We start from the raw sequence: 27,559 nt of genomic DNA on the forward strand, positions 1-27,559 counted from the left end.
ATTGCATATTGTGTACACTGTTTTTCCACTCATAAAAATATTTTTTGCTTTGAATTGCCTGAATACTAGTTATTTGAAAAACATGCGTTTCTCGGTAATCACCCTATACAATAAAGATTTGAACGAACGGTCTTTTTGGCCTCTGGGGACATAAAAATAAAAAAGTAATTAGGTCCCCGGCCTAGAGGTAAAACTGTCTTAGGTAAAGTAGTGTACGTAACTCGCGTAAATAGTCCTCTACAGAGGTTTTTAAGGCACACGCCATAAATTTAAATATTTTTTACTCGTGTCGTTAACACTGTCATTACGTAGCCGTGATCTTTATGCGATCGTTGCGTAAACTACTGCAGTAAGCATGGTTTAAGATTCGGAGGTGACATCGTTTGCTTAATCCAATACCGTTACTGTTCTAGTATTCGTGATAAGATTTGTATTGCCTTCGCCTGCCTGGCTGTCAAACTTCCGCCTCTCATCACGTCCAGTTGTCTGCTTTTGTTTATTATTTTGATGGTTTCAGCTAAATAACACAGTACACATTTTTGTACAAAACGTCAATTCAATATTTTGAACGATAATCTAATGTATTATTTTAATGAAAGTGTACCCTATTTTATTAAATATGGATTGTAAAACTTATCATGTAAAGAGAGTAAAGTTAACTGAGCTATCAGGGAGTCATTCTTGGTAAGATAAGATAAAGCCTTTTTCTTTTCCATCTTTTCTGCCATGGCTTTGAAAGAAGACAAACTGTACTGAACAGTAAATAATATTGTAATCGACCTATGATTAGACAGTAAGTACTTATATTCTATTCTATATTACTGCACATCAAATTGAGCAGGAATTTCAAATAAAAATAAAATTTTAAAGTGATTGGTTGTAATATTAACTTAGGCTAGTTTAGTAAGGGGTAGTCCGACATCCATAATGTTAACTTGTTGACACATAACTCAAGTTTTAAAAGAGATGGAGTCTTAACTTTTTGTTTGTTTAAAAGATTAGATTTTTCTCTAGTCCCCTGCATGAGCTTTTATTTTTACTGGTGGTCCAGGGGTTGAAAACTTGACCAAAAATATGTAAGTTAATGTAGGTGACATATAGTGCCTCGTTTTCCTCTTCCAGGAACTGATGAGAACCTCTTTTTTGAGAAGGAGTGGGGGGAGTGACGTCACTCTTCTCTTGAGGGAACACCATTAAGTTACCATAACGAGACGATATGATTACATCGGTGTTTGTGGCGTAGTTGATAGCGTCTCGGACTGGTGACCTGGAGGTCTCCCAGCGGTGTGCGCCAGAACCCATGGTAACCGTAGCACGGCTGACGGTCTATATTTAATTCTTTTTGTCTATGACTATACACAAGACTTCCCATGTGATAAAAAAATTTTAAGCCAAGAAAATAGATGCAGTTCAGGACCATTTCACCAGATCTTACTACTGTTGTGTATTGTATTAAATATATATATGTACTAGCAGAGTACCCGTTCTTCGTACGGGGTTGGCGTATAAGTATAAAATGCTTATTGCAATTATACTCTTAGCTTTGCGTTTGCAATGTGGGAGGTTTGAGAGAATTTGGTTCTTTATATTTACGGTATGCTATAGTATTACAAGTAGTAGACTAAATAGACTAAATTACTCTGTCAAGCCTCTGGACCTCTCAATGTACAGTGTAGAAAAAGAGGTTGAATTTTCTGCTTCAATTATTACAGACTTGTCATTGGTGGTTGTAACTATGTACCGATCACCAAGCGGTAAAATGGGTAATTTCTTTGATATACTGGAAAAATGTTTAGTATTTTTGTTGACACTAGGGAGGTATGTGATAATAGGTACCGATCATAATGTGAACCCTGTCTATTTCCGCAGTGATGCCAAAGACTTTGAGAACCTATTGCGAAGCTTTGATTTGTACGGTGTGATATCCGAGGCCACTCGTGGTGTTGCTCCTCTAGACAATATATTTACTAACTTGTGTAAGACTGATTTTAAAGCAGGTGTAAGCAGAGATCAGGTGGCTGATCACAAACATGTATTTATGTACATAAACCTTCACCGTGTACATATAAATAGTCTTTGTTCTGTAGACAAGTTTGCTGATTTCAGGTCTTTTAATGACGATGCAGTACTAAATTTTACTGAATCGTTGCAGTCAAGGGCTCTTAGTGGCTTACACTTGGCCCACACTATGTTTTCTTCACCCGAAGACTGTTTTGAGTTTTTCCTAAATAGTTTTAAATGTATTTTTGATTTCTGTTTTCCTCTAAAGAAAAAAAGAATCTCACAGCCTAAAACTAAATTGCACGCTACACCTAGCAAGATTGATTGGTATAATGAGGATTTAGCTCATCTGAAGAACTGGATCATGCTGGTCCATGAGCAGTCCACGAGTCAGCCTGAGTTACTGCCCTTGGTAAGAAGTCTGCGCAGGGAGTATCGCCACGGTATTAAAAGCGCAAAAATTTCTGCAAACGCTGCTTTCATCACAGGCTCATCCAACCCATGTAAGGCAGCTTGGAGTTTGATTAATCACAGCAGACCTCGACCAACAGTGAACTTGGAGTCGAAGTTCTCAGCAACTGATTTTAATGTATTTTTTATCCAAAGTGTCAACGATATTGTTGGGAAAATACCTGATATACCTTTTGTAGATTCCAATTTTACTGTTAATATTCCCAGGGTAAACACAAGTTTCTCTTTCTCTCCCACAAAACCAAAAGATATTGTAAAGATTGTTCACAACTTCAAAGCCTCTAAAAGTAGGGATGTTTATGATTTGTCAACAGATATTGTTAAGCAAGTTATACACACAGTTGCACCTGAGCTCACAATTCTGATAAACAACTGTCTTGCAACTGGTTGTTTCCCAGATGCCCTAAAAGTAGCTAAAACAGTCCCAATTTATAAAAAAGGTCCCCGTGAAAGTTTGTCTGGTTACAGACCTGTGTCTATCATACCTGTTTTTGCCAAAGTTATGGAATCTGTAATGTTCTCTCAAATGTATTCCTACTTTGAGGAGAACAATCTCCTAGTTCCCTCACAGTTTGGCTTTAGGAAAGCCAAATCGACAATATTAGCTGTAGAGTCCTTGGTGTGTGAAATTATCAAGTCTTTTGAGTCCAAAAAGTCAACACATGCAATTCTTTGCGACTTGTCACGTGCTTTTGACTGCATTCCTCACAATGCCCTTCTGGTAAAACTTAAATTCTATGGTCTAGGAGATGTTGCCCTCAAAGTGGTTTCCTCTTACCTGTCAAATAGGAAACAAGTTGTTAGTTGGAATGGGACTTTTTCAGAGAAAGGTGATGTGCTCCATGGAGTTCCCCAAGGCTCTATCTTGGGACCCCTCTTATTACTTTCTCCCCCTATACCATAGTATATGGAGAAAGTATTGTTTTCGTCAAAATTTTCGAGTTTGAGTTTTGAGTGGATATATTCGTTTTGGGTCCCCCTGGACCCAAAAAAGTGGTTTTCGAAGTGATGTCTGTGTGTGTGTGTGTGTGTGTGTCTGTGTGTCTGGATGTGTACAGAGCTAGAGACCACACCTGTGGTCCGATTTCGATGAAATTTGGTATGTAGGTTCTAATCCATGGTATCTCCAGGCGTTTTTACTTTCTCCCCCTATACCATAGTATATGGAGAAAGTATTGTTTTCGTCAAAATTTTCGAGTTTGAGTTTTGAGTGGATATATTCGTTTTGGGTCCCCCTGGACCCAAAAAAGTGGTTTTCGAAGTGATGTCTGTGTGTGTGTGTGTGTGTGTGTGTGTGTCTGTGTGTCTGGATGTGTACAGAGCTAGAGACCACACCTGTGGTCCGATTTCGATGAAATTTGGTATGTAGGTTCTAATCCATGGTATCTCCAGGCGTTTTTTTCATTTTTTTGAAATTTTAATTTTTAATGGGGATTTTCCCATAAAAACCCATAAAAAACCGGAAAAATCGGATTTTTTCGGAAATGGCCCGAACGATTTTGATAAAAATTTAGTATGTTGTAGCCCTTTAAATTCTGAATAAAATGGTACAAATCCCATATCTGTAAAAATTACGGTTCAAAAGTTATGGTCAAATATGTTATTTTCCCATAAAAACCCCATAAAATAACGAAAAATAGGATTTTTGAACAAAAATCCGGTTTTGATTTAACATAGTATGTTATAGTCTTTACAGTTTTGATAGTTTTTTTTTATTTTTTAGAAGTTTTTATTTTTAATGGGGATTTTCCCATAAAACCCCATAAAATAACGGAAAAATATGATTTTCCCAAAAATGGCCCGAACGATTTTGATAAAAATTAGTATGTTATAGTCCTTTATATTCTGAACAAAATGGTACAAATCCCATTTCTGTAAAAATTACGGTTCAAAAGTTATTGTAAATTATGTCATTTCCCCATAAAACCCCCATAAAATAACAGAAAAATCGGATTTTCCTAAAAATGGCCCGAACGATTTTGATAAAATTTAGCATGTTATAGTCCTTTAAATTGTGAACAAAATTGTACAAATCCCATTTGCGTATATTTACTCTCACCACTTACATATGATAAAGGTTTTTGACAAACTTATGGGAGAAAGTATGTGTCAGAATGCTGATACCGTTTATTTTTCATTGCCATTAATGATTTGCATTACCATGTTAATAGTCACATTATTCTATTTGCAGACGACACAACTTTATTTTCGTCTGATAAAAACTGGTTCCTGGCTCAGTCAGCAGTGCATGACTCTTTGGCCTTGGCTCAGCAATGGTTCATTTTAAACAAATTAGCTCTTAATGATTTGAAAACCCAGGAAATAACTTTCAGCCTTTTGCCTAATGTACCTGAAAGTTTGTCTGTAAAACTGTTAGGTTTTGTACTGGATCCCAAGCTGTCTTGGGAAGGTCACATAGATGTCCTGTGTAAGAGACTTAGCAGAGTGTTGTTCCTGCTTAGAAAGCTAATGTCTGAGCTTCCGAGGCCAATAGTTAGGCAGGCCTACCATGCTTTCTTTCAGTCTATTTTAGCCTATGGAACCAGGCTGTGGGGCCATGCCACTGGTACTCAGAGAATTCTTTTAATTCAAAAGAGAGCTGTTAGAGTAATTTCAAATGCTGGGTACCTTGACCATTGCAGACCTTTGTTTGTTGAAAATGAAATTTTGACAATTGTAAATGATTACATTTTTCAGTGTCTGGTGGCAATAAAAGCCAGACAAGACTCTCTTCATGTAAATAGCGATGTACATAGTTATGATACTAGAAATAAGTTTGATATCTTTGTACCTAGAAATAGGCTTCAAAAATCATTGTGTTCTTTTCCTGTTTCAGGCATTAAACTTTTCAACAAATTGCCCCAATGTACAAGAAATTTACACACAAAAAAATTCTCCACTTTCGTAAAAAATTGGCTCACTCTAAATCCTTTTTACCACATATCTGAATTTTTCAACTTTGACAAAAGCAATCTGGTGGTAACCGTTTGAGTCATTTTCAGGTACACCTGCATGGTTTGTGCATGTTTTCTTGTTTTGTTTTTTGACTAGAGCTTATTTATTTGAATTATTTGTTGATGGATTTGATTTTGCATGTTTTGTTTATTTAAATGACGAGCCTATTGTACTTGTTGTATTTAATGGCAATAAAGACTATGACTATGACTATGACTATGACTAGTACTACAGTACATACAGTACTACAGTAGTATTACAGTATTACTACAGTAGTATTACAGTAGTACTACAGTAGTATTACAGTAGTACTACAGTAGTATTACAGTAGTACTAGCAAAGTACCCGTCCTTCGTATGGGGTTGGCATATAAGTAAAAAATGATTATTGCAATTATACTTTCCATTTTCGATGGGGGAGAGGACACAGTTTGATAACATTTGCTTCTTTAAATTCACGGTACCCTATAGTATTACCATGTAGTCATAATGTTCTAACACTTCAAAAATTCACAAATTATTACAAATTATTCATGAAATTAAAAACAAAAACATATAACTGTAAACAATCCTACTTTGACAGTTCTCATTGCGTATCACAGTTTTTTGTTGCTGCTTAGTTCAAATTAGCTGTTTTCATAAATGCAAAAAAAATATAGTGCTGCACCCTGTTAGTAAATCTTATAACTGTTTAATGCTTTTGCATATCATAGAATAAACTTTTTTAGTTGAAACAGCTGCCTAAATTCTAATCCCTTTAAATATGAATACTCATAAGGTTAACATGGGGAACTACAGAGCCACTGGGGCGGAGCCCGAAAGGATTTTTGAGATAAGAATATGCCTATATGTTAATCGGGAATGTGAGCTATCATTTAATGCCAAATTTCAGCCCAATCCGTCGAGTAGTTAATGCGTGATTGAACTTCAAACAAACACACAAACTTTCACATTTATAATATTAGTAAGATATACAGTATAGTATTACACATCTACCAAAGCCATTCTGATCTACCTTGTAGTGTTTACCTTGTCACAAACATACATAGCCTACATATAGGCCCTACATACATCCAAACTTTCTCATTTATAACATTAGTACGGTAGGATATATATTTAATTAAAACCAATGCAGTATCATAGCAAACAGCTGATTGATTTATCACTTAACACAGAATATTGTCATTAGTTGGTAGACCATCTCAACAGATTGCATCACGTCTTTTTGGCTTCAAATTTTACATTACATGGGAAGGGAAGTCTATTCTTAGTATAGTCAATGCTTAAACTTAGTTCTTATTTAGGCATGTCAGGGCAGGGTGGTGGGTCGAGCTTCATGCGAATTCGGGGCTGAATTAAGTATTTGAAGTTATGTTAGATTAGGCTAGGAAGGTAAAGTTCAGGTTATAATGAATCGAGATGTTGGTTTCCTAAAGATGTTGGTCACCTAAAGACTGTTTTTGTACAATTAAAACCCCAAAAAAACACTAAAAAATACTATTTCAAAAATGCCTGAAACCCTCATGATAGGACCTAGTATTTAGAATGGAAAATGCCATGTACAAATTTCATACCGTAGGCCTACTGATAGGACAAGTAGTTTTTGAGATATGTGTCACCAAAGACAGTAAGTGAATTTCCGTTTGCTGGATTGGATTTACACTAAAATATCTCCACTTAGAAATATCACAAAATTATTCCCGGTTAATATGCATCTTACGATTTACGATTTTTACGAAGGAATTTTGAAATTTCTTTTTTCATTCTACTTGAAATTCAACGCTGATTCCGAAAATGTCATGTGGATCCGACGTCAAATAAGCGAGATTTTAACAAAAATGTGATACTGTACTGAGTGAAAATTTAAAAACGTACGTTTTCATGTCCCTGGCCTTTTACTTCGTAGATTCTGGGTTTGTAGTTTATTATTATGTGTTTTAATATTTTTTGGGACGGGGACAACATGTTACACACATTTATTTGGTTTTAAATAGGTTCTAGATATTTTTTTCGTATTTTTATAAAGTCTCGAAATTCACGACCATGACGTGTCCCTAGGATACATTTTCCAACTTTCACTCTGTTTTTAGACTAATTATTCATGCCGAAATATATAAAACCATATTTTTATGTCATCAATAGTTATTAAACTTAAACTTACAAAAAAGGAGCATATTATAATTTTATTGTCATTGCAAACTGAACTGACTACCATGACAAAATAAGTCTGTCCCTCGATTTGGCGTCACGACCATTTGGGAAAAATTTTCTTTAGAGCACGACAGTGGCAAGCCTGGCGTCGATTGTGTCAGTTCGTTTTAGAGACTAGTTCGGAGTTTGTAGTGCCGGTCGTTTCTAGTTGAAAGGAGGAATTACAAGATCAATAAAGGCAAGTTTGTGTTTTTTGTAATTTTGGTGTGTCCATGACCGTACGCAGTCATTCGATGAAGTAGACTTGGTGTTAATTTTTGTTTATGAGATATTTCAATTGCTAGATTAACCTAGAAGTCCACTTTGTATCCTCGAACATGAGGTGCAGGGCTACCGCTAGAACAGAGCCAAATAATCACTTTCACGACCATCGCGGGTTTTTTCACGACCAATAAAGCCTTATGGATTATACTGTGTTTGGTCGTGACAATAACTTAAATATCATTGTAAATTGAACAGTTTAGTTCAATTGAAACACATATTTTTATTATAACTATTAGTATAATTGAAGGATTGTTTAGAAATATTTAGATCATTCCAGACAATTCACGACCGTACCGCTTGTCCCTGACCATCACGTTTATGATTTCTATCATAACAATTTCAAAAATTAAAATATCATCATATTTCAATGTTATATTACACAAAAGAAGCACACCTCTATAAAAACATAACAATTTTTCGGGTCTCAGGTAAGTTTTTTTGGAGTTATACAAACTTAAAAGATTTTATTGGCTTTTTTCAATTTTTTTTAGTTTTTATATTATTTTCTAGAAAGACCATATATACTAAAAGCTTAGTGAGCTGTTTATTGTATAATGGCCATAAAAGTAAATTAATTTATAGCAAAACATAGTTATAAAAATAATATTAACAATTTTTAATACCTATTCAGTTTTATGTCCGTGATGGTCGTGACAAAAAATTGTGTTTTTCCACCAAAGATGCTCTATTAATAAAAAATCACCAAAGATACTGCGTTACCATGGACATTTTATGAAACTTCAAATGTCAATGAAATAAAAAAATAAAAAAAGTTTCAAAAAACAGAACACAAAATTTTAAAAGTGCTTTTCCTGAAAACGTACATTTTTAAATTTTCACTCTACTACTAATCTGATATCATCTATGGCAATTAACCCCATAGAACTCACTAAATTAGGGGACGGGTGGAAATTCGGGGTTTTGGGTGGGGGAGACATCTAACGTGGTTTATCATCGGAAATTAGGCGGGTCAAAGGGTAATTCAATGTGTAAAAAGGTAATTTAAAGGGAAATATTGGGTAATTAACTTAGTCGGGAGAATTAAGTTACCGTAGTATGAAATATTTGCTTGGAATTGGGAAATCTTTCAGTACCAACCTATTTATTGGTTGTTGTAGCACTGCCAGGTTGCTTGAAAGGTTAGGTTGGTTAGGTTTTGTTAGTTAGGTTAGGTTTGGTTGGTTAGGTTAGGTTAGGTAGGTTAGGCTAGTTAGGTTTATTAGGTTAGGTTGGTTAGGTTTGGTTGGTTAAGGATGGTTAGGGGGTCTGACTTAGGGGAGGTACAAATGAGGCATTTAGTTCAAAATTCCTCCGTGAACAGCGCTGTAGTAGAGAGCACTTTGGCAATGAAGGTTTACTAATCGCAAAAATAGTTCTGTTCATAAAATAAAATTATAAATGCCTCAAATTCAATTTTATTATTTTTTAATTATAAAATTAAACTATCATAACCTAACCGAACTAACCAAACTTGCTGATAAAGAAATAATATAACAAAAGTTCAATAATCGGAAAAATAATTCTGTTTATTAAATAAAACTATAAATTGCTCAATTAAAATTTTATAATATCTTAATAATAGAATTAAACTGTAATAACCAAACCAAACCAACCAAACTTGCTGAAAATAAAAAATCTTGGACAAAAAGTTAATGCTACCAGCGGGATTCGAACCCGGGACCTACAGTGTATCAGCCCAGTACGCTAACCATTAGACCACCGAGGCCGATGGCTACTGACCGTTTTGTTACGGTGATGGCGTTCCCTCAGCTAATAAGAAGCCCTCAGCTGTCATCGTAGCCTCTTCTATACCTCCCCTGAGTAAATACCATGGTTAGGTAAGATTTGGTTGGTTGGTTAGGTTAGTTTAGGTTAGGTTATACTTAGTATAAACAATTATAATAAAATAATGACCAGCTGGTCAGCTGGTATTTTACCATTCCATAGTGGAGAGGTGGTGTAACCAGGAAGGTCTGAGGGTCAATCCAATGAAGACTGTAATGGTACCATTTACAAGGAAGAGAAATGTTGATATCGCTAGAGTACCAACTGTCTTCGGTAATCAGATCCAGGTTAAGAGGGAGTTCAAGTACCTAGGAATAAGGCTGGACGACAAGCTCACCTGGAACAGCCATTTTGCACATATAACGCAATGCTCTCAGACCACACTTATGATGATGAGGCGGGCTATTGGGAAGACCTGGGGTCTAAGTCCACAAATGACCAACTGGCTATACACTAGGGTTGCAAGACCGATGATGGTGTATGGCTCGGTGGTCTGGTGGACCAAGGTAATGCAAACTACCGCTGTAAAGAGACTACAAAAGATCCAGCGAGTGGCATGCCTTAGCGTCACAGGAGCCATGAGAGGCACTCCAACTGCAGCCCTGGAAGTAGTGCTAAACCTGCCACCTCTCGACATCATTGTGAAAGGAGAGGCAAGGATGGCAGCCTACAGAATGGCTTGCAGTGGCAACTGGAAGTATAATGCCTCCAGTGAGCACACAAGAATTGTAGACAAGGTGCAAATGAACTCCTTGGAAATGCTACCAGACAGGATGGTGAAGATCACAGATCTAGAAAAACCATACAATGTCAACATTGTTGACAGGGATGCCTGGGATAAGGGTGAACCTGAATACATAAAAAGGAGGATCACCTGGTATACGGATGGCTCAAAGTATATTTTTTGGGCTGAATAGGAAGACCCTGCGGAAGGTGGTTGGCTTTATAAGCGGCCATTGGGTATTCCGTGGACATTTACACATGATGGGAATTCAAGTTGAAAGCCTCTTATGTAGGAAATATGGAGAGGAGGAGGAGACAGCATTCCACGTGATATGTGCCCAGCCCTACAAGGTCTGTGCATGAGATCCCTTGGCCTATCGACTGGAGATCAAAGGGAAGAACGGGTCACCATAGTCAAAAGGATCTCAAGGTTCACAAAGGACCTGGGATTTGACAAAGAATGAGGACCTGTGAATGAGGGTGCACAATAAGCTGTTCTAGCTGTGCTGCAATCCCATGGTTACTTAAAGCCTTGCCCTCTATATAAAAAAAACTGGTATTTTAACACAGACAAACAAAAGTTGGAGCAAAAATCCAAAATAGCATCGCACATTTTTGGAAATCTCGCTTACGTTGGATCAAAAAAAAATCTTTATTATTTATCATCTGCTGAATATTCCGGTTAATTTGAGTACCAACATGACGTGTTGTGGTAAAAAAACATTTTTGGTTGTTTTGGTCGTTTTTCGCAGAAAAAGAACGTCATTTTCGAAATCAGCGTTGAATTTAGAGTAGAATGATTAAAATTGTATACAATTAGTGGTCTCATAAACTTATAACAATTTAATTGTTTTACTAATTACTTGTTTACTAAAAAGGCCAAAGCAGCCTTTTTATAGGTTACACATTTTTTTTTAATTTTTAGCAATTTAATAAAATAAAACTTAATATTGTATCTAAAACTAGTTTAATTATGGCTGTACAACTTAATTCAAAATATTATGATTGACTGTTATTATTATTATCTCTGCATGGTCAACATGACCTGCTTATGCTTATAATACTTTTGATCCTAAAAACCTGTTCAGTAAAACCCCACTAACTCAACACCCGGTGAACTCGAGAGTCAACAGCTGACAACGTACAGAGGCATTTTTTGAGAACATATAGTATATTCAAAATTTATTTGAAGCTCATTTACTCACTCAATATGTGAAAATAGATAGGCCTACTAATGTCAGTAATAAATTCATGTAATAAACGGTATCAGAAATCTGACACATACTTTCTCCCATAAGCTTGTCAACAACCATGGGTAAGCGGTGGTAAAGGTCGGCCGCTTAGAAAACGACCTGCACAAAATGTTTAGCGCATGTAGGGGAGGTAATGGCGAGGGAGGGTATATTCCCCCTCTCCGCCAATGGCCGTTTTCACACTGCACGACACGACACCGGCACGACACCGACTTGGCCCTGCTTCGGTGTCGTGGGAGTTGGAATCCTGTGTTGGAACTGCTTACACAATGATATAATAACATTTCATGATGCTCAAATATTGATGCGATTTAGGCTATACAATATTTTTTGCAGGACCTATTTTTCTGGTAGAAGAAAGAACGTAATTGTTTAAATTTTGATCAGCTGTATAATTTAATTGCTGTTAATATTTAAGGAAGGTTGGGGGTGGGGCGGCAGCGGAGTGGGCGAAAAGCCATAGTCTGTCTCACTCCCACAGCTCGGTATCTCTCTCTCGCACCAATGCTATGAGGAGGACCCTTTCTAAGCGGCCAACCTATAGTAACTATGATAATTTTGTAGGAAAAAATCACAAAAGTTGCAATAACTTTTGAGCCGTAATTGTTACAGAAATGGGAGTTGCATTATTTTGTTTAGAATTATAAGGACCATAACACATTAATTTTAATCAAAACCGGGATTTTTTCCAAAATCCAATTTTTTGTGATTTTATGGGATTTTTTATGGGAAAATAACATTTAAGTTACAATAACTTTTGAAAAGTAATTTTTACGGAAATGGGATTTGTACCATTCTGTTCTACACCTAATCGAATGAGTGATAGCATGGCCGTTACTAAACTATCACAAAGTTTGAGCCTAAACAAACCTATGTTTAAAGTGTTAGACTCTCCCCAGCAAAAGAACTCTTATGACTGTGGAATTTATATGCTCCTGATGGTAGATTGGATTATTACTTCTGTTCTTCTGGATAACAACTTTAAAGAAGACGCAATGTCCAACATACTGTAGACGAGAGTTAAGAAGTCCTCTGAGCCATGGCCTACTCTAAAAATGCAGGCGCTTTCTACTCGACGGCAAGGCGCGCCGGGCAGGTTAATCATGTTCCACGCGGCAGTCAGGGCTCACATCCACTGTGTTAAAACCAAAAGAGCACCTTCAAATACCGTGCGGCAACATACAAACGTTGCTGCATATCACTCTGGCTCAGAGGACTTCTTAACTCTCGCCCACAGTAGTCACTAAGGATGTAATACACAAAAGATCAGTACTGTCATACTTATGGCTAAGCTCTGATACAAATGATCTAGATCCAGCGCTCATAAAGGAACTAATGTTCAAGAACTACAATGAAGATAGCAGATGTAATGGGCACCTATATGGCAAAAAAGAGGAAAGAATTAAAGGGAAAATAAATCTGAACTCCTGGCAAGCTGTTCACTCTGCTTCCAGAAAACACAGATGTTGCAAGCCAAAACGAAAAACAAGAGATAGTTCTATCACTTTATCCAATAGATATGGAATTCTCGAAGGCAAATCAGAAACAGATATAGCTAAAACAAACCACCGGGATAAAGGCTTGAATAAACTAACAGGACAAAAATCAAATAATACAAAGGAGACTGTTCTTAAGCAACAAACTCCACATCGACAAAAGAAGATCCATCAAAAATGTAAAAAAAAACATTTAAAGTTACAGCGTCTCAGAAACCTACCATTGAGCACAAGAAAACTATTCCAGTGGATCCAGCAAACTTAAAAGATAAAAATAAAAGTAAACTTACAAACAAACAATCAACCAAAAAGCCCACGCTGTATGTAACAAGTGACAGCCACGCTAGAGACTTTGTACAGCTCCTAACTCCACTGTTTCCACAACATAACGTCACATCAACTTATTATCCTGGAGCATCTTTTGGTTATGTATTAACCCAATTAGAGAGACTCATAAACAAGTTTGATAAAAATGACCGAATAATACTTATAGGCGGAACTAATAAAACAGACTCTCAACATCAACATAATATTCTTATAAAACTAGATTTTCGAAAACTTAAAAAAAATTAAAACCAAGGGAGATTAATAACTTTGGTACTGCACCACATCAAGTGAAAGTTTTTTTGAGCAAACCATAGTGAGTTGTTAAAGCTTTACATTGTTAACGTTACACGTTACATGTTTTGTGGCCTGTGTATTTATTTATTTACATATTTGCCAACGGATTAACACCTATAATACAGTTTGATTAGAAGGACAGTTTGAATTGGTCGTAAGTACTATAGTTCTTTTCTCAAATGTAAACGTTGGTTTTTGGTAGGTACTACTACTTTTCCTTAGAACCGGTGGTAGCAGTAAGAATCATTTGTATGTACAAACAGATAACTATTTACAACTATAGTTAGGTATCGTTAGTGCTGCATCTTATTTCTTATTAAATTTAATTGATGTCTTACTGTATAGTTTTTGCGTTTTCTGTCTGGACTCCAAAATGTTAGTTTATGCTATGAAAATGATAAAACATTAGTGAAAGGTTTTTTTTAGCAACCCTTATGAATTTTTAAAGCTTGGCGTTGTTAACGTATAAATTTTTTGTGGACTGTGTATTTATTTACTTATTTATATATTTGCCAACGGATTTACACTAATTTTACAGTTTGATTATAAGGCCTAAAAACGATTATCATAAACACACTATCAAAACTTTCAAATAATTATTTTGTTTGTAATTTGCTTTGGTTAAAGCGTAGCAAATCCTCTAATTCAATTCTGTTTTTGTGTGTGTGTATGTCTGTTGGCAACGCATTAATGTCCTTATGTCTCAGTGTTTCGTGGAAAAGACAAGAACACCTTTGTTAATGAAAATTTCAACCCGAATAAAGTGTGCAGCAGTGAGGTTGAGGTAGTATTTTAACTACTTTCAACCAGTGTGAAAAGTAACTTTCAATTACAGGCCTACCTTAGGGCTATGCCTCATAGATCTATAAAGCAATTCCTTTTAATCATTAGATACAAAATATGGACTAACACGATCGGGTGACATTTAATTGCGAATCATTCGTTTTGGTTTGAAACTGTCAGATATTGTATTTGCGAAGGTTTATATGTATTCCTATATGGTAATAGTTTTGCCAGAATATCTGGAAAAATGCACACTAATATGCAAACCAACTCCTGTTCTGAATATAAGGTTTCAACTTACTACAAGATTCCCGTATGGAGAACGGGCACACAACTAAGTGCTAAATAAAAGGCTTATTCCCTGTAATGGAAATTCACTAAAATAAGTAACAAAAGTGTTTACTATGTGAAATTAATTAGATTAAATCTGTAAAAGGGGTACGTAGGATTTTATGTAAACCTAAATCTAAATGTAACTTTAATTTCCGTCTTTTAGTTTTTAGTGCTAATGTGAATTTTTATTCCAGGTTTAAAAATGAATCCTCAACTCAAAGAGTTACACACCATGTTGTCAAATCATTTCAGTTGTCAAGTGTTGAAAAGTATCGTTGCCCAACCACTGAGTAATAAAGGGCAATATTTTACAAGTTGTATTCATAACGTGAAGATTATTTTAGAAGAGGACCAAACAGAGTCTCATGTTGATTTTATTGTAAAAGTATTGCCACCAGGAGAACATGAAATTGAATACAATTCAAAGGTAAACGGATATTTAAAAACAAATTATACATACCGTATATAACGGTAAGTTACCTCCAGGCTAACTGGAGGTTTACCCACAGTTACTTAAGTTGACATGGCTCAGGAATAAAATTCTTAGTTCTCGCTTACAAAACCCAACATGACAACCCACAAAACATACAAAGAACACAAAGATAATTAATAATGAAGCTAGAGTAGACTGGAACAGTGATAATAATTTAGTTTACAACCCACCCCAATTTGAAAAAGACTCAATTTGAAAACCCTTAAAATTGTCTTTCCTGGACCAAGGCCATAAGGGCCTTGTGCTCCAGCTTTCCCACCAGGACCCGTACACCACACTAACTACTACACACAAAAGTCATCAAATAAATTGTTCTCACTATTTATCTGTTTATACATTTTTTGCTGTGTCACTATACTAAGTTGAGCTAGTAGGCCTAAAGCACGGGTCACACTAGGCTGGCATCAGCGGCGAATTGAAAGAAGCTGCTACTGTCAGCTTGATGTGACCACAAAATTTGCAGCTGGCACCGTCAGCCGGCGAGTATTTGTCAGCGGCTGGCGAAGTTGGACATGTTCAACTTTTGGTAGCGAGGCAGCGGCGAATAGAGGTCACGTGACCACTCGCACTCGCTGACGCCAGCGAGCAGCGTAGTCTGACCACTTCTAGAAGTGTGCCAGTGGCGACCAAAGATAATTTCCAACTTGGTTTAACTCAAAAGGACAAAAGCAACTGTTTCAATTTCTTAATTAGAGGCTTAACTAATTCTAGTAATGCCTGGAATGTATGTGGTGACTGGTGACATTCGTAAAACATTTTGGTATGTTTCTGATTCTTTTTTTTAGTGCGTTTAAAAACGTATTTTTAAAAAGTATTTTTATTTATAAATTATTTGTATCCATGGCCTGATCCACTAACGTCTCTTCTTGCGGTTAAGCATCTTTTAATAAAATTATTTCTCTTTCACATACATCCTCAATATTAAGTAGTGCTGGATGAGGACCCAAAAAAGGACGAAATGGCGACAAGAACTGAGTTTTAAACTAGGCGATTAAAGTAGTATTTGTAGCATAGAAATTACTGAGCTTAGGTGGTCAGGGAAGCAGGTTATTGATTTTTTTTAATTCCTAAACTAAACGTACAGTACTTGTGGGACGTTTCTTTAAAGAAGTAAAAACATCAAATAAGCAGCTTACAGTGATTTGTTACAAAACCTCACAGCTGTTCTGTTCCTTCTCACACATCGACCACATCATTAATATCACGATCACCAGCGGCTATCAAGCAGCCTAGTGTGACCCGTGGAAAAGCCGCTGCTTGGTGGTGCTGGTTCCAGCCGCTAATCACCAGCGGCTGCCGAGCAGCCTAGTTTGACCCGTGCTTAACCTTTAATCAGATGGTTGATTATTTCCAAAGTAGGGTTAGTACAGTACAGTATATTATCCATCCAAACTCGGACAAATGAACGTTGTAATGGTGGCTTACATTTTAAGCAAGAAAAGACTGACCGAGACAGTTCAATTGTTACTATTTATTGCCATTAAGAAAAGGTTTGTTACCTCATTTGCAGAATTCACCATACTTTCAAAAACTTATTGGAAACTCCCAATCTGTAACAGTTCAATTCTGGAAAGCAACAGCGTATAAAACAAATGTTAAACAAAAAATTTAATGAAAATCTCATGCGAGAAATAGGGCCACACCTTGAAAATGCCAACACATTTGTCCAATCTTTTAAGACTGTGACAGGAATTTTTTTGGGACAAAAGCTCCAAGGAGTCAAGTGATATTCTTATGTACATAATAAAAGACAAAGTACGTGATTTCCGCCGCTACAATGATGCTACCTATACAGATTCGCAGCTATTTTAAAAGATTAAAACGGAGAACCACCTCTGGCCAAAGTGAAGTGAAAGGTAAAACTAACACCACAGTTAAACATAGATACTTTATTAGCCAAGATCCCAAAAGTAAGTCCTCAAGCTCAAAACAACAATACAATAAAAACAAACATCAAATATGCAACATATGATAACAATTATAAAAATACCAAACAGCACATCTTCTCTTTTCTCTTTTTTTTAGTTTATTTATAAAAATCTGAATCACTGTATCTACGAGGTGGTTTTACACTTCTTTTAGGTCTGTCATTTTCATTGCTATTGTAATTATGTCCAGCATCAGTTTCAGTTCCTTGGGCTTCTTGGTATTGGTGTTCAAATCTATTTTCACCATTTTCAATAGGCCTATGCACAGCTATTATATGTCTCCTGTTCCTTCTGATCTTCCCTGCCTGTGTATTTATCAGGTAGGACCGAGGATGATTTGATTTATTCTCAACATGTCCATAACGTTTCAAATCTGGAATCCAAACTTTGTCATTTTGATCAAGCTGTGAGAGATCTCTTACACCTTTCCTTACATCGTAGTTTCTCTTATTTCTTTCCTTGATTGAAAAATCCTTCTCTTTAAACTTTTGCAATCTTTCCCTTGTTACCTGTCTGAAGTTATTTATTGGCGGTAATGTTGATCGGAGCTTCCGTGAATAAAGTAACTCTGCAGGTGAAAGACCAGACTCTAAGGGTGTATTTCTATATTCTAACAATCCAAGATTTGGATCACTACATTTCGTTAGAATCCGCTTCGCTATGTCAACTGCTTTTTCTGCTTCTCCGTTTGATTGTGGATACCTTGGGCTTGATGTCACTATACGGAAACCATATTCTTCAGCAAAATTTTTTAAATCCTGAGAAGTAAATTGCGGACCTCCATCAGCTCAGATTGTAATCTGTCGTTCGCAGAGTTTACATCCATTGCTAATTTAAACTAAATTTTAATCTACTTGATGATAAAGAAACTTTAAGCTAGTTTAATGAGTTTTGTGGCACCGAAGTGTTTTCAAAAGACATTCACCTTGCCAGCTAAAAACAATCGATGACATAGTCGAAGAAATCCAACAATCTGCTTTAGAAGCCCGAAAAAATCGATTGCCCGACAAAGTCTTCAGTTTTAACAAACCCAAATTGGTCACTTTATGATGTTATCTATAAAGGACAGAGTATTTGTGTCAAAAACGATTCAGTTAAGACATCAGATAAAGCCGCCGATCGCCCTACCCTAGTAGCACAAATATGTATTTTATAAATCTAATATATAAAATTCTCGTGTCACAGTGTTTGTCTGCAAACTCCTCCGGAACGACTTCACAACCCAAAGGTGAGTGAGCGTAGCGAACGAACTTCAACCTGGAGGCGAGTTAGCGTAGCGAACGAGCTAACCTGAAGGCAAGTGAGCGCAGCGAACGAGCTCCAACCTAAAGGTGAGTGAGCGTAGCGAACGAGCTCCAACCCAAAGGTGAGTGAGCGTAGCGAACGAACTTCAACCAGGACGTGATTGAGTGATGCGAACGAGATCATCTTGAAAACTAAACGTAACGGTACTTTCTTTCCATCGGTCTGTCTTAGGGGAAACCTATAACTTAGGCGATACGAAGTTCGCCGGGTCAGCTAGTATTTTATATATTTAAAGTTGTATTTGATAGAACCTCGAATAAAATATATATATAATATATCTTTAATAATAGTTTGATATATTCAAATATATATTTTAAATATTACCAAAAAGCAATGCAAAATATAAATTAAATATAAGTTTTGAATATATAAAATAGATTCATAATATCTATTGATAAAACAAGTATAAAATCTATAATATACATATTTTATATGTATATTTTTCCTATTAAATATTTAAAAAAAATTGGGTGTTAAGAATATTTTAAATATATATATAAAATATGTTTGAAACTATATTATATATTTAAATTATTTATAAATATATTTTGAAACACGTCAGATATTTTTATTAATAAAATAATATTATATTTGTAGAATATATAGCCTATAATCTTTTATAATTAGCAAATAGATAATTTGCATCTTTTTGTTTTTTATAGTGTCTATCAATTTATACATGCATTTTTTGTATGATAATTGCTATTGTGAAAGCGTTAAAATTAAGTTAATAATAATACGTACTCTGTATGGTGTCACTCTATCATACACGTAAAGAAAAAAATAGCATATAGTTAAGAGGCAGTATACATGTTCGACAGCTACATTTGGGTCAAACGAAAAAAAAGTGTTGATGGGTTTTATTTTTTTAATTGCAATATGTGTCAATGAATGTGATCATAGAAATCTCGAATGATTGGCTAGAAAAGGGTGCTAGTGACTGGCGACCTTTTAAGAAACTAATTACGGTTGTATATGACGTTCTAAAAATAATTATTTGATTTACATATGCCATAAATTACATAATATCTGTCATAGTATTTAAATTATTAATTTTTGTAGTTTACTGTATTTGTATTCGTGGAGACTACTCACTATTCACTACAGCACTATTCAACTCAACTACTTGATGCCAAAACAGATTAACAGAATCATATTATACAGTAGTATCAAAAATATTTCAAGTGTTGCAACCATTGCAACTGAGGGCCACTCTTTCACCACTTGAAAACTAATGCTCACAACAGTCACAAGTAGCTCAGAGGTAAGGTAGGAGGCTCATAAGTTGAAGTACCCAGGTTCGAGACCCACCCGGGTTGAAAAAATTTTATCCAGTAATTTTTTCAAAATTAGTTTTTATGAACTATTTAATCAATTTACTCAACTGATAATTGTGTTTTTCATACTAAATCTTTATTATTTTGTGTTTTTATGTTTAGGCCCCATGGGATGTTTGGAAGAGATATTAAATACAATTTTTATTGAAATATTATTCACTAAAATATATTATTGGAACATATTTTTTTAATATTTAATAGATTCAAAAACATATTTTTTATATATTTAATATATTTTTAATATTATATAAAATTGACATTAATACACACTTGAGATATATAAAATAGATTTTAAATATATTTATTCATATGTATTTAATATATATTTGTGCTACTAGGGTAAGCGTACAGACTTTGCCATTGTTACGCTCATATAAGATTGATAAAAATCTGAATGTTATTAAATAATTCCGAATTGAATGAAAGAATGAGAAAAAAAACTGTATTCTTTTCCCTTTAATTTGCCGTTTAAATTGTTTAATTATCTTTAATAGTCCCTGAGCAACTACCGTTTGAAATCCCGGAATTCTTTTAAAAACACCCTGTATATCATTAACTAACTTTAGAGTTGCTTTGATTGAGGTCTAGCTGTTTATGTTTTCGTTCTTTATTTCTGTTTACAAATTACAAGTTGCAGTTTTGCTCGATTTAGAGCAACAGGTTATCTAGTTATAATAAATCTCACAAGGATACATGTTATTTTAAAGTAATGCGATTTTAGCCATTCCGTGTTTTTCATGAGAAACTCTTTTAAATTTAAGAATGATTAGGTTATAATACACCATTTTCAAGGTTATTACCTGAAGAGGTTTTTAGTAATATTTGATACTCTCTATAGTTCAGTTAAACGTAGAAAACTTATGTACAAGTTTTTGCATTTTTCTCAAAAATCACAAATTCAAACTTCCGTTTCATAATAAAGGCTTAAACAGATGTTTCATCTCAATGTGTCTGTACTATAGTATTGGAAATTTAATGAGGATTCTGAAAATGACAATTAAGTCTAAATAAAAACAATTTTTAGTGCACTTATGACCATTTGATGACAGCAAAGACAAATATTTTGAAAAAATATTAATTTGTCTGCTATTTCCTCATGTGAGGGTATGGAAATCTAAATTAGTGCCTTTTTGTCACCAAATACTAAGTAGTCTTACATATAAAATTTTTCAACACTAACTTCGTTCCACCCTGTATAACTCGTTGTCCTGACCTACAGAAGGTTGTTGCTTTAAGTAGGCCCAGTGGTGTAACTATGGGGGGGATGAGGGGGATAGAACCCCCCCCCCCAGAACCCTAAAATGAAAATAAATATTTGTATCACAGCAATCTTACTTCTTTAAAATACAGTTGCTTGAAGTTTATAATTGAAACTTATAATTTAGTTTTGATTTGGTATAACTAATCTAACTAGTGTACATTTTGCTCGAAATCGAGCAATTGCAAAGAAGTACAGGAGTTATTCATAAACAAATTACTTGTTTAAAAACTAATAACAGTCATAATTTCCGATGATTTTACAAGAGTCAACTAAAAGATTATTAACTAATGGAAATACTCACAATTTACATAACAGTCCTATTCCAGTTTAAAGGGTTAATTATTAACAATCAAACTGCCCATCGACGGGAAAAGGTAAGCTTACAATTTAAGTCAACGTAAAAAGGCTGTCAGCTTTTATAAAGTACCATACCTAAGTTATTTAGCCAATTTGTAGACAATAAATAAGGTGTAGGCCACTTAAAAACTCTACAGGACAGAGTTAGGCAAAAACTGGCAGAAAACTCAAATGGTGTTATTTATCATAGGCTTACTCATATGCCAAATCCTTAAAATAAAAATTCAATAACTAATAGCTTATATCATTAAAGGCAAACCAATATCCAAAACGATACACATTTTTAATACAACATAGATAGTTTACACATTGACGGTTTACAGTTAACATATGTTCTTCTTCTCACTATTAGTTTTTGGTTCGCAACGGGAAAAATCTGTTTCATAATCATTGAAATAGATTTATAATAAATAATCTATAAGTATAAAAGAGGATGTTTGTATATATATAATTGTTAAACTGAAGACTTTGTCGGGCAATCGATTTTTTCGGGCTTCTAATGCAGATTGTTGGATTTCTTCGACTATGTCATCGATTGTTTTTAGCTGGCCAGGTGAATGTCTTTTGAAAACACTTCGGTGCCACGAAACTCATTAAACTAGCTTAAAGTTTCTTTATCATCAAGTAGATTTAAATTTAGTTTAATTTAGCAATGGATATAAACTCTGCGAACGACAAATTACAATCTGTGCCTTCTGTTATGGCGACTGGCGTCAGGCGTATGAGTCACAATAGCGGCCTATCCCCCGCACCTGTTTTACGCATGCCAAGGTCAAAGTTTCCTTCCTTGCTACACGGGAAACAAAACTTAGTTATTTTAGCTTTAATTCGACGTTTAGAACGTTTAGTTACCTTGAATAGTATCCAAACAATTACTATTTAAAATCCCGGCATTCTTTTAAAAACACCCTGTATTATAAAAATATGAAAAATATTATGTTTCAAAAAATTATATAGGCTATGTAATCTACAATATTTAAATATCGATCCGCTTCTAGACTGCTTTGGTTATCTCTTAAGTAATGTAGGCGGGTACAACAGTATGTGTCAACTACCCACTGTAAAGTGAGCTTTTTAGATCTTAGCAAGCTAAAAATTCCTCTCTTGACACCACCGGTCCGACCCGTACTCGAGCATTGTCAAATTATTTCTATGCTCTGTTCTGTTTTGGGCTTGTTTTAATGAGGAATCCCAACCAAAGTATCCGGTTGATAACAGAAGAGGGTAAGGAAGTGGATATAATGACGGATCTAGATCGGATACCTACTCGTCTAACGTTATTTTATAAAAAAATATAAGAATTCTTTGTGTGCTGTTTGGTATTTTTATAATTGTTATCATATGTTGCATATTTGATGTTTGTTTTTATTGTATTGTTGTTTTAAACTCTCTGCTTGTCTTGCTTTCAAAATTGCTGTACTTAAGATTAATTTTTCATCCAACTGTAAATTTTGAAAAAGTTTATCATCATTTACCCCAATTACTATCAAATCTCTAATTAGTTCATCTTTTAATTCCCCAAGTTTACATCGCTCTGCCAGTTTGTGTAAACTATTTATAAAAGAATCAACAGGTTCCCCCTCGTAGTGAGGGAATCACCAGAAATTGAGTTTGTCAATAAGGGGATTAATCAATCCACTAAACATCGGTTTAGGGACAGTTCTTGCAATAAAAGTCAAGATCAAAGCTTTTCAAAGAAAGGTAAATGTAACAAATGTGGATTTGTTGGGCATCACAATAACAATGATTGTCCTGCCAATCAGTCTACATGTTTCAGGTGTGGAATAAAGGGACACTATGTGAGATGTTGTACCAAAGGATTTGAAGTGAGAGAAATTAATAAAAGTAATGAACCATTAGAAAAATCTAAAACCTATTTAGGGGAATTGACCATAGAAGAGGTTGGAGGACAAAATCCTTGTAAAGTAAAACTTAATGTTAAGGGGCATGATATTTATTTTAAGTTAGACACTGGAGCAGATGTTTCTATAATTGGATATGATCTTTGCAAGGAGTTAAAACTGGAAACGAGCGAAACAAGTAAAATATTATTTGGTCCGGGGAAAACTAAGTTGAAAGTGGTTGGTAAGATCGTTGCTACTTTAGTGTTTAGAAATAAATCTATTGTAGAAGATATTTACGTCATTGAGCAACAACCTACTCCACTTTTAAGTAGAAATGCAATGTTGAAATTAAATCTAATTCAGTTCAACATAGATTCGATTTTCTCTAACCAAATATTTTCTCAGTTTTCTGATGTTTTTGGTTCTATTGGTGAAATGAAAGGGGAAAACTACAGAATTGCACTAACACAAAATGCTCGTCCCTTTGCTGTGGCAGCCCCTCGTAGAGTGTCCGCTCCATTATTGAACAAAGTCAAAGAAGAATTGGATCGACTGCATTCTGAGGGAATAATTGAGCCAGTGGTAGAAAATTGATGGCCTGGCAGTGATGTTGGGTCTGACGGGCAAACGAAGTAGATCGGGTGCTGGGTCCGAGCCCGCCAGGGGTATCTGGGGATCTATCGCTCTGGTTATCTCTGGTTTCCCAGCAATGGGTAAGGCCTCGATCGGGCAGCGGTGTAAATGGGAGGTTGGGGTTCCCCCCGTCAGCGTGCTGACGGTCCCCTTCCTCCTGGCTATCGATGGCGGGTTCTGCCTGTCAGGGATTAGATAGGTCCCGAGTGTTGCTTGCACTAAATGCGTCGGGGCGCTCTACCATGGACCTCTAGGTCTCGACCTAGTGGAACCCAGGTGGAGTGACGCTTAAACAAGCAGCCGGAATCCCTGGTTAGGATTGAGGGGCAACCCTCCTTCCGAAGGGTCTGCTTCGGCAGCCGGCGAGCCTGATGACCTTAAGTCATCCGCCCATGATGTGCTAAAGGTTGATGCGTAAGCTTCGGCCTACATCATGGGGCCCGGGTATGTCCTAAAGGATAGGTACCGGGTATGCAGTCAGGGGGCTTCGGCTCTCATGACAAAACGAAATGGAAAAAAAATGGAAAAGTGGTAGAACCAACAGACTGGTGTGCACCAATTGTTGTTGTACCGCGTAAGACAGGTGATAGAGTGAGGCTATGTGTTGATTATACCAAACTCAACAAAAGCATTCAGAGAGAAAGGTGGCAACTACCAACTGTAGAAGAAAGTCTAAGTAAATTAGAAGGCGGACAAATATTTTCATTACTAGATGCTACAAATGGATTTCTTCAAGTTCCTTTACATCATGAAAGTTACAAGCTTACGACTTTTATAACTCCTTTTGGGCGATTCTTTTTCAAGAGGTTACCATTCGGTATTAATTCTGGCCCAGAGGTATACCAGAAGAGGATATACCAAGTTTTGGATGGACTGGATGGGGTAGTAAACCAAGCAGATGACATACTTGTGGTCGGTAGAACACAGGAAGAACATGACCATCCACTAGCAAATGTATTACAAAGATTGAGAGAACACAATGTTACACTTAATAAAGATAAATGTAACATTAATGTGAACAGAGTTAAATTTCTAGGACATTTGATTGAAAATGGATTGACAAAGCCTGATCCTGAGAAAGTGGAGGCCATTATGAAAATGCAAACCCCAAATAATGTTAACGAACTTCGGCAATTTCTTGGCATGGTTAATTATTTGATGAAGTTTATCCCTAACTTGGCTGAAGTTACAGCTCCATTGCGAATTTTACTTAAGAAAGGTTATCAGTGGGTTTTGTCTGACGTTCAAAAGAGTGCTTGGGATAAAATTAAATCCCTAATTTCTTCAAATCCAGTTCTGGTGTCTTACAACAAAAATCGTAAAACCAGAGTTGCAGCTGATGCCTCGTCATTTGGCCTAGGAGGGGTGATTGAACAATTTGTGGATGGAAAGTGGAAACCAATCACCTATGCATCGAGATCTTTATCACCGACAGAGATGCGTTATGCTCAGATAGAAAAGGAGGCACTGGCACTGACTTGGGCATGTGAGAGATTTTCACAGTATGTTTTAGGAACCGAGTTTGAACTTATGACTGACCATAAACCTTTAGTTCAGGTGCTTGGAAGTAAACAAATCGCTAGTTTATCGGCAAGACTTCAGCGGTTAAGAATGAGAATGGCTTGTTTTAGATATAAAGTAACATATGTGAAAGGAAAGGAATTTTATGTACCAGATGTTTTGTCTAGAAACCCCATTAAGTCAAATGAAGAACATGAAGACATATTGGAACAAGATTTGTTTGTTCAGAGTATTTTAGATGCTATTCCTTGTTCTGACAAAAGGCTCAAGGAAATCAAAGAAGCTCAGGATACTGATGAGGAATGTGGAAGAATTAAATCCTGGATTGTGAATAACAATTTTTGGAATAAAAATTCGGTGTATTGGAAGTACAGGACTGATCTAAACATCAGTAAAGGATTCCTCCTTTTAGGCACAAGACTGTTTATTCCAAAATCGTTCAGAAAGGAAATACTGAGTAAAATACATGAAGGTCACATGGGAATTGTCAAATGTCGAAGGCGAGTGTATGAATCGGTGTGGTGGCCTGGCTGCTCAACAGATATTGCTACACTTGTAACAAATTGTCCAGTTTGCTTGGAGCAAAGAAGTAACAAATCAGAACCTTTACTGTTGACTGAACTACCAAAAAATCCCTGGGAGTCTTTAGGTATTGACCTTTTGAAATGTAATGCGAAATGGTATTTAGTTGTGCAAGACTACTATTCTAGATTTCTTGAACTGGTTTATGTGGATGCATTGACTACTGGAGCTGTGGTTGCTAGATTGAAAAATATATTTGCTCGACATGGAGTACCATATGTGGTAAGAGCTGATGAAGGTCAGCAATTTACTTCTCAGGATTTAAAAAATTTTGCTGAAGAATATGGTTTCCGTATAGTGACATCAAGCCCAAGGTATCCACAATCAAACGGAGAAGCAGAAAAAGCAGTTGACATAGCGAAGCGGATTCTAACGAAATGTAGTGATCCAAATCTTGGATTGTTAGAATATAGAAATACACCCTTAGAGTCTGGTCTTTCACCTGCAGAGTTACTTTATTCACGGAAGCTCCGATCAACATTACCGCCAATAAATAACTTCAGACAGGTAACAAGGGAAAGATTGCAAAAGTTTAAAGAGAAGGATTTTTCAATCAAGGAAAGAAATAAGAGAAACTACGATGTAAGGAAAGGTGTAAGAGATCTCTCACAGCTTGATCAAAATGACAAAGTTTGGATTCTGTAATTAAATCAACATGCAAATTAAAAAAATAATTAAGATATTTAATGCTTTAACAAACTAACATTTTTTTACACATCAGAACAATCCAACTCTGGTAAATATTGATTTCTCCATGACTACAAGAATCAATAAAAATCATCCAAAGATAAACAAATAAAAATGTTCACAATATCAAACAGCTGATGACTAATTTATATCACAAGCACACGCCCCCGTGGTGTCAACACCAGCACGACGAACATCAGCAATATGGTGTGGCATACCATCAACCTCTACGCTGGTTTGTGAGAGCTGCCGTGAGACCACACCAGGCTTCCATCTCGTAGTACATAAGGAATTTTTAGGCTTGACAAACACAGGTTCATCAGGTGAAAACTCAGTTCTTAGTTGCTCGTCACAATTTACAGGTTCGCCCTTACACCTCCACCTGTAGCAGAACAATCTAGAGCTTGGTGTCGACTCTTCATTCAAATCTTCTTTTGGTGTTAGATTATACCAATATACCATTTCTTGAACACTTCTTCTGGTTCTTGTTGCCATTCTCTTTATCGTTCTATGGTTTCGTTCAACGATTCCATTGCCGGACGGACGGTTCACACACCTAAAACGACGGATAACCCCCCATTCCTCACACAGTTGTTCAATTTGTTCACATCTGAATGTTGCACTATTGTCCATTAATAGTTCTTGGGGTGGACCTCGTTCTGAAAACAGTTCAAGTAAGATTTTTACTACCTGTTCTTTAGTCTCACTTGGGATCC

At 35.8% G+C, this 27,559-nt stretch overlaps 1 protein-coding gene across 2 annotated transcripts in view; it reads left to right on the forward strand.

Moving 5' to 3' along the window:
- The first annotated feature begins 498 nt into the window (after positions 1–498).
- The window catches only part of LOC128986473 (uncharacterized), a 42,738-nt gene continuing 15,677 nt past the window's right edge, over positions 499–27,559 (forward strand). The window contains exons 1-3 of one of the 2 annotated variants that reach the window (XM_054406868.1): positions 499–793; positions 1,123–1,303; positions 15,090–15,322. In XM_054406868.1, coding sequence (XP_054262843.1) covers positions 15,098–15,322 — 225 coding nt within the window. In that variant the 5' untranslated portion in view covers positions 499–793; positions 1,123–1,303; positions 15,090–15,097. The remainder of the gene's footprint in view (positions 794–1,122; positions 1,304–15,089; positions 15,323–27,559) is intronic. The other variant, XM_054406867.1, reaches the window with a different exon arrangement.

The sequence above is a fragment of the Macrosteles quadrilineatus genome, unplaced genomic scaffold (assembly GCF_028750875.1).
Source record: "Macrosteles quadrilineatus isolate MER2022 unplaced genomic scaffold, UCM_ALF_1.0 Scaffold_2__2_contigs__length_208266976, whole genome shotgun sequence".
NCBI classification, from domain to species: domain Eukaryota; kingdom Metazoa; phylum Arthropoda; class Insecta; order Hemiptera; family Cicadellidae; genus Macrosteles; species Macrosteles quadrilineatus.